At 37.8% G+C, this 18,711-nt stretch overlaps 1 protein-coding gene across 2 annotated transcripts in view; it reads right to left on the bottom strand.

The window, feature by feature from the left end:
• Positions 1–18,711, bottom strand: part of LOC103057272 (sodium channel protein type 2 subunit alpha) — a 101,582-nt gene that overhangs the window by 50,780 nt on the left and 32,091 nt on the right. Inside the window, exons 2-7 of one of the 2 annotated variants that reach the window (XM_088146688.1) lie at positions 9,828–9,927; positions 8,516–8,837; positions 5,205–5,322; positions 1,730–1,820; positions 935–1,063; positions 395–486 (exon numbers count right to left, since the gene is read on the bottom strand). In XM_088146688.1, coding sequence (XP_088002814.1) covers positions 395–486; positions 935–1,063; positions 1,730–1,820; positions 5,205–5,322; positions 8,516–8,785 — 700 coding nt within the window. In that variant the 5' untranslated portion in view covers positions 8,786–8,837; positions 9,828–9,927. The remainder of the gene's footprint in view (positions 1–394; positions 487–934; positions 1,064–1,729; positions 1,821–5,204; positions 5,323–8,515; positions 8,838–9,827; positions 9,928–18,711) is intronic. The other variant, XM_088146687.1, reaches the window with a different exon arrangement.

Genomic DNA, 18,711 nt, shown 5'->3' with positions numbered 1-18,711 from the left:
CAAAGGCTGGACTGGAAACAAAACTTAAGCTGTAATATTTAAAAAGCAAAGAATCACATTTGACTGAAAACAACGTTTTCGATTCTTGCTTTTTATTTTTGCTTATACTGTGCAGTGAGCAACATGGCTTATGCTTAAAAAGGTGATTTCATCTTCCATGGAGTTTTAAAAAGTCAGCCTCTGGGTTTAACCTAGCTCTCACCTGGAATGACTGATATTGTTTTCAATGCCCGGAGAACTCTGAATGTTCTCAACGCTGAGACATTGCCCAGGTCCACAAACTCTGTCACATATCTGTAATAGGGGAGTTCACACACAAACACAATGACAGCACACAAAAAACAGCTGGAAATACCAGGGGCCTGGCACTTCATCAAGCCACTCCACTTCTTACCTGGGATTACAGAAATAGTTTTCAAAGCTCTCAATACTCTGAAAGTTCGAAGAGCTGAAACATTGCCTAGGTTTACAAATTCTGTTACATACCTGTAGAATTAAACCACAGTTATTCAGAATTGAGGCAGAGCTTAGGCTACTTGCTGGGGGTCTTTAATTACCACCTTGTCCCCCTTTGCTGCAATTGCCTTGTATTTACTAATATGCTTTCCTGACCTTCAAATTAAATGAAAATGTCAATGAACAAATCACATTGTTTTTTAATTAGTGAAAATTAATTTGGGAATTTGAGAGGTGGGGTATTAGTTTGTTATAAGCGAGTGGCCAAACATACTATTTTGCCTCTGCAGCCCAGACTGCTTCTGGAATACTAAAAACAAATAATATTAATAAGTGAGATGATATTTATTGTTATAGAAACCTTTCAAAATACTTTCCCCTCTTGAATAACATTCTTCCTGAGATCACTCTCTACTAATTCTGCAAAAAAAAAAGAAAAGAAAAGAAACCCCAAACCAAACCAAACCAAAATACTTACGCGAATGTTATAACTGTGAAATCCAACCAATTCCAGGGATCCCGGAGGAAAGTGAAACCTTCTAAACAGAAGCCCCTTGCAAGAATTTTTATTAGTGATTCAAAGGTATAAATTCCAGTGAAGGTGTATCTAAGGAAAATTTCAGCACAAGAATTAAAGGAAAATAATTATTAATTATTTTAGCACAACACTTTCAAAGGTGCTAATAAAAAATTAAAACAGAAAATGTCAGAATTTTAAGATAGCAAAAAATTGTGTTCTGGGGAATAAAGAAATGACCTGGTAATAATCCAAAAGGGTAAAAAGCAGATGGGAGCAATAGTTCTACTTCATGTTACATTTAACAGGTGAAGATTTTGGAGGTGTACCCAACCAGAAGAAAGCTGTAAGGAACTAAAATCCAACATGCAAGGATGTATGTATCACCTATAGGCAAATGCGTATAAGATTGCAGATTATAGAAAATAAAAATCTCTACTGGTGAGCATCATGCCAATGGAAGTATTCGAAACGATGGTATCACCGTCTGAACACTGAGAGCACTCACTGCGTAGAATGCAGGATGGCAATTAGGCCTTGCTTTCAGGCCCAGTTTACATCATAAATACTTATGCATAAGCTTGATGGGCACTAAAGACTGTAATCCAGGATAGTTTGTATAATTTGTAAGAAACAACATTATGAAACTCAGTATTGAGGTTTGCTTGCCATTAGAACAAATCACTTGATTACTGTATATAAAGACATGATTTCTAGATTCGTTAACACGTTGAATGGAAATGAAATTTCACTTACTCTACATTCTTTGTCCATTCTGGAGGATTACTCATGGTCATAAATACGCAGTTGGTTAAAATAGTGCACATAATAAGCATGCTGAATAATGTATTAATAGTTAAGGAAAACATACTGGAAAATACTTCTTAAGAATTGTCACATCAACAATGCATTCGGCTTATTTCCAGAATCAGTCATCTTTTCTATGTTTAGATGATGGTCAAAGAGAATTTCAAAAGTTTTCCACATTGTTCCATATTTTTTTAAAAAGTAAACATTTAAATAAGGTTAAATAAAAACAATAGGGGTTTTTACAGAAATGAAGCATGAAAAAAAAATTTTTTTTTAACCTCTTTGTTAAAAGTAAAATCAGGTGGTTGCAGCAAGATGTTGGTAGCCAATATAATACCAGAATGCAAGTAAGTTGGCAAGGCCATGAAGAGAAAGGAGAGGCATCCAGGGAAGAATATTTTGACATGGAGTAGAAAACAGTGTTCAGCTGAATATCTACTGTCTTTGTAAGACCTTGATTATTAAAGAACAATAATCCTGAACCATTAATGTTTCAAGGCTCAAATACAGCCTGATATTTTGTCTTACTTAAACTGATTTAAATTTCATATTTTCCAAAGGTAATAAAATCATGAAACAGGTGGCTTTTCCCCATAAATAATGGAGAATGGTTTGTGACTCAGTGTGCTTGTCTTCCATGTTAAAAATCTTGGATTAAGTCTCTGGCATCTCCATATAGGGCTGGAAAATGGCAGAGATTTCAGCCACTGAGAATGATAAATGATACAATGCAGCTGATAATGACGAAAGATGTGCCTTCATTCAAGGCAACTTTCTACTTGTTTCCCTTGTTTTTTTTTAGGTAGTCCTGGTGGGATAACTAGATCCAACTTTTTCCTCTTTTAGGGAGAATGCAATAAACATCTGACTGGCTTCAAAACAATTCTGTGCTTATTAATGAACTGCTAGTGGAAATACTTAAGAAAGTGGTGCTCTGGCCACGTGTGCCGCCTCCCTGAAAGACTTGCTCAAAGGGAAGGTAAGAACAAGACAAGAGTAATTCCAGGGATGTCTGCAGGGGATCAAAATAGTCAATATGGTGGCCACAGCCATGCAATTAAAGCCCTGGCCTTTTTTTTAATATGTGTCATGATACATGTAAAAAAGGGCAGGGCATTGATGGCATGATTGTGACTGTCATCTTGACTTTTTTGATTTCCTCCCTGAGGACATGGCTGAGTCATGCAAAGAATAATTCAAGGTTTGTGTCATCAACAACAGAACAGAACTCTTCCCTGTCACCATCTTAATAGAAATGTTCTCTTGTATATGATGGCACTAAATAGCCACGTGATGGCAGCATAAACTAAAACATATTTAGAGCGGCTTTACTTGAAGGGCTGGGTATTACATGTGCATTTCACCTTCCTAGAGGGTGCTCAGAGCATTATTGAGATGGATTGCACATGATTTCTATTCAGGTTTAGGTAAAGATTTTCAGTGTGATGATTCTGAAGAAGAATGGGACAGTAGATGCTTCTACCATAGAGTACTGCTTTGAGGACCAGAGGTCTTTTCTGATGATTTACTGGGATGTAAAGATTGGAACTGGGGGCCCTCCTTCTTCTGATAAGAGAATCTTAATATTTGGCCTTTTATAGGATGTTTCCCTCTAAGTCTGTTTCATTCCGCATGCAGGCATAGTCAAGCTGTTCATTAAGAATTTTCTACAATGTAGCTATCTAGGAGCAGAATGTGGTTGTGAGGCTCAAAAGAAAATTTGTGAAAAATAGTTCTGAAAACCATAAAAATATGAATTCATCTGGAATTTTATACACAGTTTTACACACTGGGAGTAAGTATCATGGAATATATAAGACATTTTAAAATAAGGTATATATTGGATTGTGCTGAAATGATGGAATCTGCTCAGTCTCTGGAGCTGGCCCAATGCATTACATGTTCAAATAGTAAAAACAAACAAACACAAATGACATACACAAATGTATTATGAGCAATAAACCAATAAAACCTAATAACTGACTATATAGATCTGATTTGGAGTACTTTTCATGAAGCTGCAATTCCACATAGTCTTATATGAGTAACATCCAGTGAATTCACGGAGGTTTACTTCTCAGTAGATATGCATAGGATTCCACTGTAAGGTACTGACGTTAGGAATGTAGAAACTGCATCTTAAAAATTGAAGGCCAATATTGCTTGACACAAGTATTTGCTGCTCACTAACATTTTGGGTGCTCTGAAATTAGAGAGAAACTGCCTTGCACAAAATAACTTAGAAACTTCACATTATGTACAGTACCATAATTTTATGCTCTACATCACATTTGCTCTAATTTATCTAAGAACCAGTGTTCAAAAGTCTCTCACCATTTTCAAGATTATCAATTAAAATGTAGATTCAGAATAATTATACCATACCAAAATCACATGAAAACGTATCAGTCATTTCCACTTGAAAAGGAATATTTAATTCTGTATAGAAAAGAAAACATAAGGACTTAATATTTGGACTTATGCTCATGTAAATTTGTACTGTATGCACATACAACTTGTGTGCATATGTATAGTTATGAAGCAAACATTAACTATATTATTTTTTCATGGAGGCAATCTAACTGTAGTTGATACCCTTGAGTCACAATACAATGCTTTGAGGGCTACATGGTGCATCCTAGTAAGAACATCTATTGAATGATCGTCATTTATGCAGTGGTTAAGAAGGAGACATCCGCATGATTTATTGGGTGAATACAGAATGCAGCATCTTACAAGTTATAGATGAGTTTCAACAGGCATAACTTTTGGACTGCTCCAAATTTATATTTTGAACACCTGTTTAATTGTCTGAAAATAAATGTGAAATATCTAATAAATCCATTTATATATACCATGGAACCTGAGCATTTAGCAGAAGATGCAAGGCACAATCAGTTCACATGGAATCTTGGTTTGGCTTGATATGCCTCATTACAGCCCCAGGAATTGAAACAGCTCATCCAATATAAGCCAAATCTCCCTGTATCTCACTGCAGGGAAGGAGTAATGGGTAGATAAATTCATTTTAAGAAAATGTGCATATCATTATTAATTTTACTGAGGAGCTCCTGATAACCATCTACAGATCACAGGGAAGAGTCCAAATCACTGGTGTTTGGCATAATAAAACAAAATGCCAAAGCAGAATCAGAGAAACAAAGGCTGCAGACAAGAAGTCAGGGTGAAAAAGGAGAAAATTGGAAGAGAAGGAAGGCTATTTAACAACTTGTTTGAGAGCTCTGCACTTCATGAATGTGTAGAGGACAACATCTGTAGAAATGGGTAAAAGGGAGAAAGAGAAAATGCACAGGGTAAAGCAAGAGATAAGCAAACAGAAAACCCATGGTTCAAATAATCCACATACTGAAAACAGAATTAGCAAGATTTCAATCATTATGAAGAACTTGAAAAGGATATGAATGTACCAAAATCTTAATAGCTATTTTTCTAAGAGGGTTGAAAGGAGTTAACAGGTACACAGCAGACGTGGCACTGAATCGGAATATTGCCTTCCCTTTATTCAATACTATAAATGTCTAGAAGAAAAAGTAACAGAATAATGGGGAAAATGGGATTCAGAACATGTAAGACGGGCTCTGCATTGGTCTATCATATATGTAGAACAGTCTATTAAGGCAGCAGTTACGAACAGAAAGTAAACTCTCTGTGTCCCATCTAATCTTCAACTAACATTATGATTTCAAGTGGGCTCATCAACTAAGCAGATGCTTTTTTAATGTGGAGCCAGCCTACAGTTCAAAACTGTACACTCAATTCAGGAGCAAAACCTAGAATTTGACAGGATGAGGAAGGCTCTTTCTTTCCTTCTGTGGCTTTAATTGTAGACTAGCTTCTCACCAGCTTCAGCATCAGCAACCCAGCAGCTCCCCCCGCTCCCTAATATTCAGAGCCTATGCAGAGTCAGGCATATCTTAATCTATTGAGATCAATGGGCTCAGGCAAGTCCAGGTCTATGTAACATTACAGTGTTCTTCTCTGCCAAATAAAGAAAACCAATTAAACACTTCTTATTTTTGGCAGGACATGGGTCTCAACAGCTAGAAGGTATTACATGCATTCTTACTTGTGAAGCTGCACATGGTCTCTTTTGTATACCTGGGAAAACTGCATAAAGAAAAAATGATGTATAAATGGTGCTCCACGATCATACTTCACCTATAAGTGTTTTTATACTTTTTAAAAATTGTTATACTTTCCAAAAATCTCTGTGAAAATGTACCTGTGGAATAACTGGAGGGTCCCCAAACCTGATACATGCAAACCGGGGCTCCAATTTTACTAGAGTCTTGGGAAAGTTTGCAGTGAATATATTCTGCTCTCTGTTCCAGGTTCCCACCAAATTCCTGCAATTTCAGGACATACTCTGTATTTTGTTAGCATATGACAGGGGAACTGTGATTGTGTTCCCCATTGAGAGAAATGAAGAGAGACACTATGTAATCTATGCAGAGATTTGGTATTTGCTGTGTAGAATTAACAAGCTGGGGCACATCTGTTTGCTGGTAAAGGGATGTAGCAGATATAGCATTTGCTTTCCCTTCAGAAAGTCTTGGGGTAGGTCCCATCCATGAACTGGGACCCATTGGCATGAATTTAAAGGTACAATTAACATAATAGATTTGAAAAGATGGTAAGTTCAGTATCATCTGCATATTGATAATATCTCATCCCCAATCAATGGATGACCTCTCCCAGCAGTCTCATGTAGACACTGAACAACAGCAGAGAGAGAATAAAGTGTTTGGGCATCCACAAGTAAACATCTGACAGGCTGACTTCTACTCCCCACCCATCACAGCAACTCCCAGTCTTCACAGACAATCCAGCAGGATAACCTGGCTAATAGTATCAAGTACCCCCGAGAGATCTAATAATACCAGAATGAATGCAGTCCCCCAATGTGTTGAAGGTTCCATAACTGGAACTGAATCCAAACTGAGGATACAGCAACCTATTCACTTCATCGGAGTTCACAGATCAAAAGAAGTCCTAGATAATACTGCAAGTGGTGTTTCAGGCATGACTTCTGATTCTGCCCACGAAGAATCAAGATTATAGAGAATGTGAGCAATGTTTGCAACAAAATCTTCATAAGACTCTTTTCCTGCCCCTAACAGGAAGCAGCCACATTTAAACAAGCTCTTCCCCTCTTTTACTGTCACAATGTAGGCTTGACCATAGTTTGTACCCATGCTCAGTCAGATTATTTTTTAGTCTTCTTTCCTTTCACTGCCACTTCAAGTGTTGCTTATATCAGTTCTTGTCCCATAAGTCCTGGTAAACCAAGGAACACCCCAACCCCAGTATCAACCAGTAGAGAAAGAGGCTGCTCGGGAGGAAAACTGCCAAGCATCCCAATCACCACCTCATTCCAGAAGTCCACCAGACACTCAGTGAAACTGCCTAACAGATCATATGAAACTCCCCAGGCACCTTCTGGAATCCACCTGGATCCATTAGATCCTGGGAAAGACCTTCTACATGGGCCCATTTACCCTGCAGAGGTTATGAGCAGTGAAAATGTCATCTGGACCAGGAAGTGATCCAACCATGTCGAAGGACTCAGTCTAATGTCATCCAGATCCAGTTCACATACTAACTGTTCTGAGATAAAGACAAATGTCTGCCAGTGTGATTATGTGCATGGTCATATGCTAAAAAGCCGTCGTAACAATTTTTATCTTGAAAGAGTTGCTAAAAACTCAGGAATCCAGGAACCAGGAGGTGGGTGAGGCCAGAACTCTTGCTAATCTAAACAGTAGTACAAACATCCTGCTAGCTGAGTTGTATAAAAAGGAAGCTTATCTAACTTTTACTTTTTCTTTAGCCCTTAGCAAAAGGGCTCTACTCAGAATAAGTAAGCGGAATGAAATTTTGGAAACTACTCATTGAGCAGCATTTGATCTTCTAAGTACATAAAAAGAAGATGTATCTTACTGCTCTTATACATTTTCTTATAGAAGAAATTACAAGGAAAAATAATGTCCTGCTGTTAAGGCCTACAGTAGCCTTCCCCAAATACAGCCCTCCAGATGTGTTAACATAACCTGACCCTGCCCTTTTTGGGAGATGGGCATTCAATACCTGTGAAGGATACCAGGCTGGAGATGGCCAGCCAAAGAATTCTTTTCATCTTATTTAAACTGAAAGCAGGAAAATCTTCCGTAAGATTTACTGCCTACAACAACAGCTCCCCATTGTTTTACAGCAGGTCTGACTCAGGTTGCTCTGATGCTACAGATCTAACAGCAACCCAGCTAGTTGTAGGATAGCACAGAAACCAATGAAACATTTATATCCTCGCTCGTATGAAAAGAAGAACTAGGCCAGAAGGCAATTGCAAAATAGATTCAATCATTTAAAAACACTGACTCTGTAAAGTGAAGATTTGTTGCTAGTGTCATGTAATTTTTGTTAAATATTTTTTTCAATCCTTTTCCTCCAGATGTGTGAATACCAAAGATACAATAAAACTGCTTCACATGCAAAAAAGGGGGGGGGGATAACATATTTACAGTACTGTAATATTCTTCCCATGTAATGTTTTATTTATGAGCATCAGTGAACAAAAGTAATAATCCTTATTTATGAGATAATAATCTGAGATCTAGAAATTGTCCTCTGATGTACTGGCTAAAGAGGACTCCACTGATACTGCAGAATTTCTCTCCTCCCAAATTCTATGTTAAACTCACAGCAGAGACTCACTTTTTTGTTAAGGTAATACGGGTCCAGGTCCTCCAATGGCTCAGACACCATTCCCGGAGGTATGTCTCCATATATAAAGGGCAGTGATTTGCCGGCTTCCAAATCACTATTCGGTTTTGGTCCATTTTCATCGTCATCGACGTCTTTGCGCTCTTGTTTGGACTTCTTAGCCTTTTCCTCGGCAATGCGTTGTTCAATAGCTGCCAGTGACTCTTTCGTAAAAAAGCGGAAGCTGTCAGGTCCTGGTGGTACCAGCACTGACTGTGCCATCTTTTCATCCTGCAGCTCTTAATTACAATTGTGCCCCATGCATAAAAAAATGCTAGGATACACAAAAACACATAAAAGATTAGGGTCATGCTCTCTGGAACAACAGAGAAATGCTTGCATATTATTTTCTTCAGTGCAGTTTATTGGCTAGATTACAAACGGGACAGCAGGGCTTGGATGTCAATTTATTTATGGATTTTCTTAGCCAGTTTTCCTCCTTTTTCTTATATCTTTTTAAGCACTAAGAGAGTGGAAATCAAATTCATTCTTAGGAAAATCAGCTTTAATTCTTATGAAAAGCAGTGCACTGGCAACAGTGTAAAGAATGCTCTGTGCTGAATATGTTATTTTCCTATTTTTAAAAATAATAGCATATAGCAGGTTTGTTAACAATCTGCAGCACAAATGAGCAACTCACATTTTAGCTTATAGTGTTGTATAAATCCAGCCAAAGTACTTTATTAGGACACTTCCAGGTGACCAGCATTTCTGTCTGCCAATTTGTCTGAATTTAGTATAAAATGCAGATCTATTTGGTCATTAGAACACGTCAACCACAGGCATATTTGTGTGTTTGCAAGCTTATACTGCAAATGCCAGAGAGCAGCCAGCCAATAACTGATCACAATCACTCCAGGCCACTAACTGAGCACCTCACCTTATGCCTTTTTGCCCATGTTGAAACACATATCCCTTTACCCCCATCACAATAAATTGCTAGCGCTCCTTGGTTTATATGCTCACCCTGATGGCAAACCTCTGTCATCTTCAACATTTCTAACACTGACATACCAGCAATTCTACATACGGGCTCCTTAACCTGCCACCATACTACTATGACCAGATCCTAGTAGGTGGGAAATGGGGTGGATCAAAATCTCTCCAATTAGAACTCAAACAATCCTTACAGGTGTAAGTTAGTAACACGTTTCTATTTATGAAGACATATTTGCTGCCTTGAAATGAAATTTTGCAGTGGATACAATGGCATTTTTCTGTGGATACAATACCACTGTCACAGGGATATATCAAAATTGCTCACCAATTTTGGTACCAAATCATGAGATCGATCTTGCATGAGAATTGAGATTGTGCCCTTATCTAGAAGATCTCAGCAACAGAAGCAAATGACGGGCCACTACCTTGAAAAACATATAGTCTAAATTCAGTCCGTGAAAATTAGAGTTAAAGGTAATATGTACTGGAAAAGTGAAGAGTAATAAAATGCATGATTAAATTTTAAATATATCTGGATGATGCTCTATGCAGTAAATAGAAAACAATTAAGTTGGATCTAGTAGATCCACTGATTCCAACTGGTCTGTTCTGCATATATTTAGGTTAGATTTAAAGTTCTGTTTTATTCCTTTTTCTCCTTTGTACAATATACCCCTGTATACTACATATCTTGTTATGATAAGAACACTATTTATTCAGGTTTAACTAACTGAGCTACAGAATGCTAAAATTCAGCACAGAACTCTATAATCACTCACTGTGCTGAACCTGGTTACTAAATTAATCCATATTCTGGGTCTGAACAGTACACTGAACAGTAAGCCAACCAAATTAGCTAGATTTCCACAACATAATAAGCAATGAAAAGACTAGCCAAGCTTAGCATGACATGCAAATGTAGCTGTTAGGTTTTTCTCTAACCTAGTTGTGTGTGCTGTGGGATCACAACTACTGTCAGTAATCTTTCTGAATGTGCAACTAACGAAAGCAGAACATTTTTGAGCATAAGCAGATAAACCAATATTCAACTTTTACCCATCTCACTTTAAAACGCTTCATAATTTTGAGGCAGCAATGTTACAGCCAAAATACATCAGTTAACATGGCCACAGATCACATCCAATTACACTTTTTCTGTGTGTAGCATAAGCAATAACCTTAGTTGTTATTTAGGGCATTTGGCCAGGTTTTAGCTAGTATTAAAAGCTTCCTGACATAAACTCATATGGCACATGCTGAATGCTCTGAGTCAGAAGGAAAGCTTCTCAAATCATGAAAAAGTATAACTGACACAGGAAAAATTACCATTCCAAGAAATTGGGAATACATAACTGTCACTTTACCAAGCTCCAATGTACATTGGGGTAGTGGACTAGAGTATGGGAGATGGTGAATTCTAGTCCTGCCTTAGGCACGAAGCCAGCTGGGTGACCTTGGGCCAGCCCTTCTCTCTCAGCCCTGGAGGCAAGAGCAAACCACTTCCAAAAATGTTGCCAAGAAAACTGCTGGGACTAGTCCAGTCAATCACCAGGAGTCAAGATTGACTTGAAGGCACAAATATATGTTAGTATTGGGAAGTCTATTTCACCAGTTGGCTGAATCAATTAATTAAAAAATTGTTTTAAAAGAAACATTTACATATTGAGTGAGTCTAGAACTAACAGAATTCACTTCAGAGCTACTTTAAGCACTGCAACCACAATAACTGAAAAGCCTCATTAATTTAGTGAGCTGAGGCTGTTACTGTCACCTAACAAGGTATGTGCTAAGAACTGTAATAATATATAATAATTGGGAATCTGGCCTGGATCCTTGAGATTCCCTGCCTGAACATACTATGTTGTTTTTTAAAAAATCCTTTATGAAATTAGGAGTTTGTCTAGAGGGTGGATAACCAAACCCTTTCTTATGCTTATTGCTTACAAATGTATGCATTTTATTTTTCCCGACTGGAAAAGAGAGTATTTTTCATGCTGCTTCATGCCCTTGCTGATTTTTTTTTATTCTAATGCAAAAGATGCTTTAATCTCTGCCATATTGTTCTGAATCAGAAACTGGATAATTGTAAGCAATGAAATAGTTGCAGAAATCTGATTCTTGGGAATCAGGTGATGGATCAGAACAGTCAATGTTATCTGAGGATGGTGTATGGTCACCAGCTCTTGCTAACACTCCACCACCGTGTGAAATGGAAAGGCCTGTGGTTTTCTTCTGAGGAAGTGTAATGAGGGGGAAAAAGGGTTGAACCAGACTGTCCTTCAGTTCTGAGGTAACCGTACCCATGGGTGACCAGTGACTGGAAAATGAGGCTCCTTGTTGCTGCCCCCCATGGTTTTCTCCGTCCACACCAGTCCTCTAGGGGGCCAGGAAAAGATGGAAGGGGAGATCCTCACCTGCTCAGCCCAGGTCTGGCTAAATACATAAAGAAAGCCAAACAAAAACTTTGGGGAGTCAGTAGCTCAGTCCAGCTGAGGCGTGTGATAGAAGGCAACTGGTCAACTGAAACAAAAATCAACTTTATGAAAAGAAGATAAGCTTCCACTCACACAACAGACAGTTTAAATACAAAATAATAATAGTAATAGTAATAGTAATAGTAGTAGTAGTAGTAGTAGTAATAATAATAATAATAATAATAATAATAATAATAATAATAATAATAATGCAATTCTAACTAAACTAACTTTCCATCTTGCCTGAGGTCACCCCTCATCCAGGACTCCAGCCAACTCCCTCACCAAAGCCACACCCAAAACTCTTCCTGCTCCAAACTTGACAGAACCTCTTTCTTTTCCTATGTTGGCTCTCGGCAGGTCAGGTGACTCCCTTTGGGCACATCAGGCTGGCTTCTTCAAATGGCCAGCTGCTCCTCACTACAGGAAGGAAGAAGCTGCAATGTAGCAACTCTCTAGCATGTCCACACAAAGGTGCACCAGTTCCTGCAAGTGTTATCTCTCAGGACCAGGTCTCCAGGTCTTGCTAGTGCAGAGCAGTCAGAGAATGTGGGGCACAGCCATTCCTGCCCCAGACCTTTCCTTAGCAAGCTAAGTATTTCCTTAGCTTGCTGTAGGCATCCATGGCAGCCAGGATTTTAGGGGGTCTAAATAACACTGATGTACATTAACTGTGGGGCTAACTCCCAGCTGAATCTAGGGCTTCTGCTCAAATGTACACTAGTCCACATTTTTAAGTAGAAATAAGAACAGTGAAAGAAAAATGCATTTTGTCTTGCACAGTCTGGACAAGATGTAGAATCAGAAGTCTGTTTTTATGTAGTTCCTTGTAATCACTCTTTTTTATGTCATCAGAGATAATATGTTACCATTTGAGATTATTAAGTATGACTGGAACTTGTGTGAACAACAGTAGAGTTCTCAACCTATCCTCAATATCACATGGCTTTCTGAAGGTAAATTAGAATATGGAGACTAGCAGTCTATCATCTTTTATTTAATTAGTGCTATTATTTTCCAAAAGGGCTAGCACTCAATTTTCTTTTGTTCATTAATGATGTGGGGAATAAAGTTGCTTTATTTGTTGATCATACAAAGTTGTTCAGGATACTTAGAACATAAAAGGGACACCAAAGAATGCAAACGATCTCCTAAGAGGGGGGTGGGTAGTAAATATGGTTTACTATTAATCTAACAATGGTTCGCTAATAAGTATGGTAATATGAAGAGTTTATTTCCTGTTTCATAATATTAAAACCTAGGATCATCCAGTGAAGTTGAGGGAAGAGAAAGGACACATACAAGCAGTCAAACTGTCAAACTCACTTCCCAACATTATGATGATATGAACAACTTTAATGGCTTTGTAAGCCAGATGTATAGGAGATAAAACTAGTAGTTCAACTCAGTGTGATACCTGTTACAGATATCTGTGCATTTACAGACACACCTTCAGTCCAAGGTCCAGTCCAAGAGCTCCCAAAGTGACCACTTGGAGATGGCTGGTGATGGAGCTAACAGTGAATAGGCCCACTTTCAGCACCTATTAACAACGATCGGTCATAGTTTTTTTAAAAAAAGAGTCAAAAGCTACCCAGCCAGCCGTGAGGTATGCCATTTATTATTTCATATTAGAAATATGTTAACTTTTCTACAATAAAATTGGGTTATGTTGTAGGATCAGGGCAATACAAGCAACTTGGTTTTATTTCTTACAGCAATAGAGGTGCTAGGATTTAAAATGCAGAACTGCACACACTTACAATATTTTTTTTATTGGGGTGGGAAAACATATTTTGTTTTGATTTTGCTCTAAGATACCGAGATTGTAGAATCAACTGTAACGTGCTAAGGGGGAGAGAGAAATTTTAGTGTTTCTCAATGGAAGTACTTTGCATGGCTCTGTAAAGATGTCTTTTGAAGATCATTAAGACTATAACATGAATAGTTAGGCATACTATTTCTTCCAGGATCACAGATGATATGCCTCTGAATACCAGTGACTGGGAAACATGAGCAGGAGCATGGTTTGGGGGTTTCCTAGAGGTATCAGGATCACCCCTTGGAATAATCCAACAAAGCTCTTTGTTCTTTGTTCACTTCCTGATGTATATATGCTATTTCCTTGGTACTGTCTTTTTCACGTCTACGTCTGGAACATGGGAATGAGGTAGGATTTAGGACCAGTAGTCACTATGAGGCAGTTTGTAATATGGCATATCTCCAGATTGGAGAAATGCATGTTACCAAACTGGATGCAGCCCATTTTGTACCTGTAGCAATAGTGTAAATAGCTTTTAAAAAAGAAATTGCAAGTCCAGAAGGATTTATGGGCCTTGAGAGAGGAGGAGTTTAACACTTGGCATCCTGTTGGGCTCCTGATCTTGACTGAAGGCACCACACCCTACTACTTGAATTGAGGGTAGAGAACATGTATATTCTCAGATGCTTGTCTTCTTTTCTGAATACAAATAATGGGTCTGACAAAAAGGACTTATCTGTATTAGATCACAACAAGGAATAAATACCACCATGTCAAGGTAGCAGACTAGATTGGTCTCCTGTGCTTGCAATTTATATATAAAAAAACATTCACATAATTAGCATTGACATGAATGGCATATTTCCTAGTTCAGTGGTTCCAGAATTTAAAAAAAAAACTGCAAAAACAAAGAGACAATAGCTGAACACCAGCTTTAGCTTGCAGAATGTCCCCCATTCAATCTTTAGCATCTCCAGTTGGATCTAGGAAAAGCTCCTACATGAGACATGGAGAGATCATGCTATATACTGTAGGTCACTTTAATTTAGATAGATCAGGGACTAGACTCAATTACAAGGTAGCATCACTTTCCTACAGAAGTGCAATATCTGCAAGATTTAAAATCAGCATGGAGCCTCAAGTTCATTTTGAAGTCATCACTGTTAGATCCAGGAAGTATAGTAGATGTGATGCCACAACATGATTCTGGAGTATATCAGTGAACAAGGTAGGCTTATTGATTTTTATCTGTCCTTTCTTCAGCTTCTGGTTGGTTAGGGAACAAACTAGCATGCTTGTGTGCCTCTGTATAGCTCTGTGTCCTGTTGCTTTGACAACAAAGCACAGCAAGGGCAGAAGAAGGATAAGGATAAAGTGAGACGACAAATGATGGCTCTATAACAGATCAGAAATGGAACTTTGCCGTTCACAGTCAAAGGGGATGGGGCACCTTCCCTGAAAAGAGACTTAAGTATTTGGATGCAGAAGCATCTGCCTATGCACTTTTCAGAGCTAGCCAATTAGCATTACAAGCTACAGAGCTGTTTTTCTCCATGGTAATCAATTTTCAAGAATTACATAGGAACTGCCAAATAATTATGAATGTATGAACTGGTGTTTCTATGGGAGTTGTGATCGAGTCTTTTCATATATGCTTATTTCTGCATGGATAATTTTTAAAGTATTTAACAACGATGCATCTCCACATAGGCATACTCCCTTCTAACAAGAAAGAAAAAAAAATGCCTGGATTTTTGTATGAGCAAACACAGATCCTGCTTTTTGAGCAGTGGTTAAAGAAAGTAGAAGCCCAGTAGTAGTAAGGATGCTTTGGAAAATGAGGAACAATGAGGGCTGGAGATGATGCTGAACTACACCTTGCAGGAAACCTAGCTAGTATGGCCATAGATGAGCAATACCTGTCTGGAGTAAAGGATGCTAATTTAAATTTATGCTGGTTCCATCATTTGGCTGTATGTATTCATGGATCATATTCTGGAACAATAAAAAACAAGTTATGCCTTGAAGAATGCTATTATGCCGCCCATCTCCACATGTAATAATTTTTAAAATTTTATAAATATCCAATACCCTCAATCTCTCATTGCAGGACTTTGCTTCTAGTTCCCTGGTCATTTTTCTTGTCCCTCTCTGGATCTATTTGCATCTGAATTCTTTTCAAATGTGATGCTCAGAATAGACAGCAGTTCTATTGATACAGTCCAGATATTGTGGGGGGGGATTGTTTTTGTTTTTTTGCTGTAGATGAGGATATCAACTTGTTATGGAAAAAATAAGTTTTTCAACCATAAGAACTGACAGCTAGGGATGGACAAGAAATACAGACCTATTATTTGTTAAGAGCACCCAAAAGACTCAATGTAAGACAAGTGAGCAAGAATATTTACTGCCATGTAGATATTAAAGGATATTTTCATCCTGCCTGATCAGTATCACCAAACTATGGTATTTGTTTACTATTTTATTTATTTATTTAATTAATTTTTAAACTTATAAATAGTTCCTCAAGATAACCAGCTTCAACTCTTCCACATCCATTTTGAAACAGAAATTGATCTAGGCTTTCTTGACTATTTTCTGATCTATTCTGGATATGTGGGCAGGGCTGACTGAACCAAAACTGGCAAGCGGAGGAATGGAGCTGAAAATTTGAGCACTTTTCTTCCTGCCTTATTTACTGCCTTGAAATAGCATTTCCCCATCCAAGGAAACAAGAGATCTCTTGGAAGTGCTTATAGTGATAAGATTGCATAAAGCATCATTTGATACCATCATACGACTGATCTTGCATGAAAACTCAGAATGTAGATTTAACATGGATTCCTACCAATGAGAATTTTCTTTATTCTTTATTCTATTATCACTTATCAATAAGCACAAACAGCAGTCTTAAGTCCAACTATGTAGACTGAATACTAGGAACAAGAGCAGCCTTGTATCTTAGAAACAGTCCAAAGAAACTCTGCAACTTTTCATACTGGATTTAGATCTGGAGCTGCTGTCCAAACCCTCTCTCCTGATGATGTGGAGAAGTAAGGGCAAAGTGAGAGTAGGGTGCCAGGTTTCATGGCAATATGTCTTCACTGGATTCTGGTACAAAACAAAATGAAGAGTTGATGGTGTGGCGGTCAAATACATCTTGAAAACAATATCTAAAATACTGTTTGACACTGATACTTTACATAATTATTGTATGAATACCCCAAGTGTTTTTTCCATTAGCCAAAAGTAGTTGAACTGAAATCTTTGATGGGAAATCAATAAAACCATTGCTGTGCTTTAAGTGTTACATTCAAATCCATTTAAAGCATTAATAAGAAAATTATTTTCATGGGGATGCCTGCAAATATTTTAAAACAGAACTATTCACTAATGTATACATCTTTACATTTATTTTTTTGACAAATAGGAAGGCCTTAAAATGCCAAAATATATAAAATAAAAAGGCACTGAAATGCCATCCCCTATCACTTAATGCAGTTTTTTGCATTACTTCTTGTACCCTAATAAAAAGCTAATGTGGGGTATAATTCGCAGTTTTTGCCTGGTTGCTATGATTTAAAATATAAACTATGCATCTCTGCTCAGCAATATATCCCATTAAGTGCTCTAGAGTTTACACTCAGGTAAATCGATATAGGAGTCTTAGAGAGGCCAACCCAAATGGCCCAAGAAAATAAAATTTAAAAATGAATGTGAAAATATGAAAAACCTTAGCTCTGACTTCTGAACCTCCTGGCAAGGTACTGTTTGTAATGCTTATGTCAGCAAACTGTGAAGCAAGAGGAGGTGGGAAAGGCCAGCTGTGTTTAAGGCCTCCATATTGCTGATATTTATTGAATATTTATGAAATAAATTTAATTTGTTCAAATTATTTAAATTTAAATATTAAATAAATATATAACGTTAATTCATGATTAGTAATTCCCATATATTTAGCACCAACTTCTACGAAAGACAAAAACACATGGAAAAACAGTAGCTAAACTGTGGGGTGCTTCAGATGAATTGCTCGTATTATCACCAGTTCAAAGGCATTAGGCAGCAATTTAATTAGGCTAATAACTTCTTTACCATCAATTCCTTGGAATACATTATTTATTTATGTGCAATGTTTTATTGTATTTTAATTAGTATTTATTCTTGTTTTATTGTGAACCGCCCAGAGTCGCTCCTTGAGAGAGATGGGTGGTGACTGAATTTGAAATATAAAATAAAAAATAAAATAAATAAAATTTGATCCTTTTGTCCTTAAGGGAATATTGGTGGAAATCTAAACAGGCTTATAGAGGAGATGGGAAAGTTTTAAGGGGAATATTGAAGTGTGTTTTGGAGGCTCTCCCTCTAAATCAGTGTTTCTCAACCTTGGCCACTCGAAGACGTGTGGACTTCAATTCCCAGAAATCCCCAGCCAGCCATGCTGGCTGGGGATTTCTGGGAATTGAAGTCCACACGTCTTCGAGTGGCCAAGGTTGAGAAACACTGCTCTAAATAAAGCAGGATGATTGTGCAATAAAAAAATTGTCTGCAATACTCCAGACCATCCCTTTCTCTTCCATACAGCAAAGAGATGGCCCTTCTCCTACTTCAGGGGTAGTTAAGATTTGGGCCAAGGCTGGTGACTTGTTAAAAAATGGACGGAGAATGTGACCAGTTTTGCACACCTCCTCCTGCAGTGTTCCACAAACACCTGTCTCATCTTCTGGGGAATAGCTATTCACTCCCCGCATTCCTCAGCAGCTCAGCCTCAGCTAATGGTTGAGCTGCCAGGGAGCATCTATTTTCATGCTGGGAGAGGGTACTTGTGGATTATAAACTTGTTTCAGACTCTCAGATAGCCAACATTAACTTAGTTCATTTACAATAGCTAAATGAACATTACTTACAGTTCTAAATGACTTCAGCTGTCTGGCTCATTGCCTTATTCTCCTTCAGTTCTCCATCAGGCTCAG

This window comes from Python bivittatus, unplaced genomic scaffold (assembly GCF_059951505.1).
Source record: "Python bivittatus isolate LINGU-HERP-01145 unplaced genomic scaffold, Pbiv_v1 ctg000480_np1212, whole genome shotgun sequence".
Lineage (NCBI taxonomy): Eukaryota > Metazoa > Chordata > Lepidosauria > Squamata > Pythonidae > Python > Python bivittatus.
The sequence above is the reverse complement of the archived record's forward strand: the minus strand, read 5'-3'. Positions and strand labels throughout refer to the sequence as shown.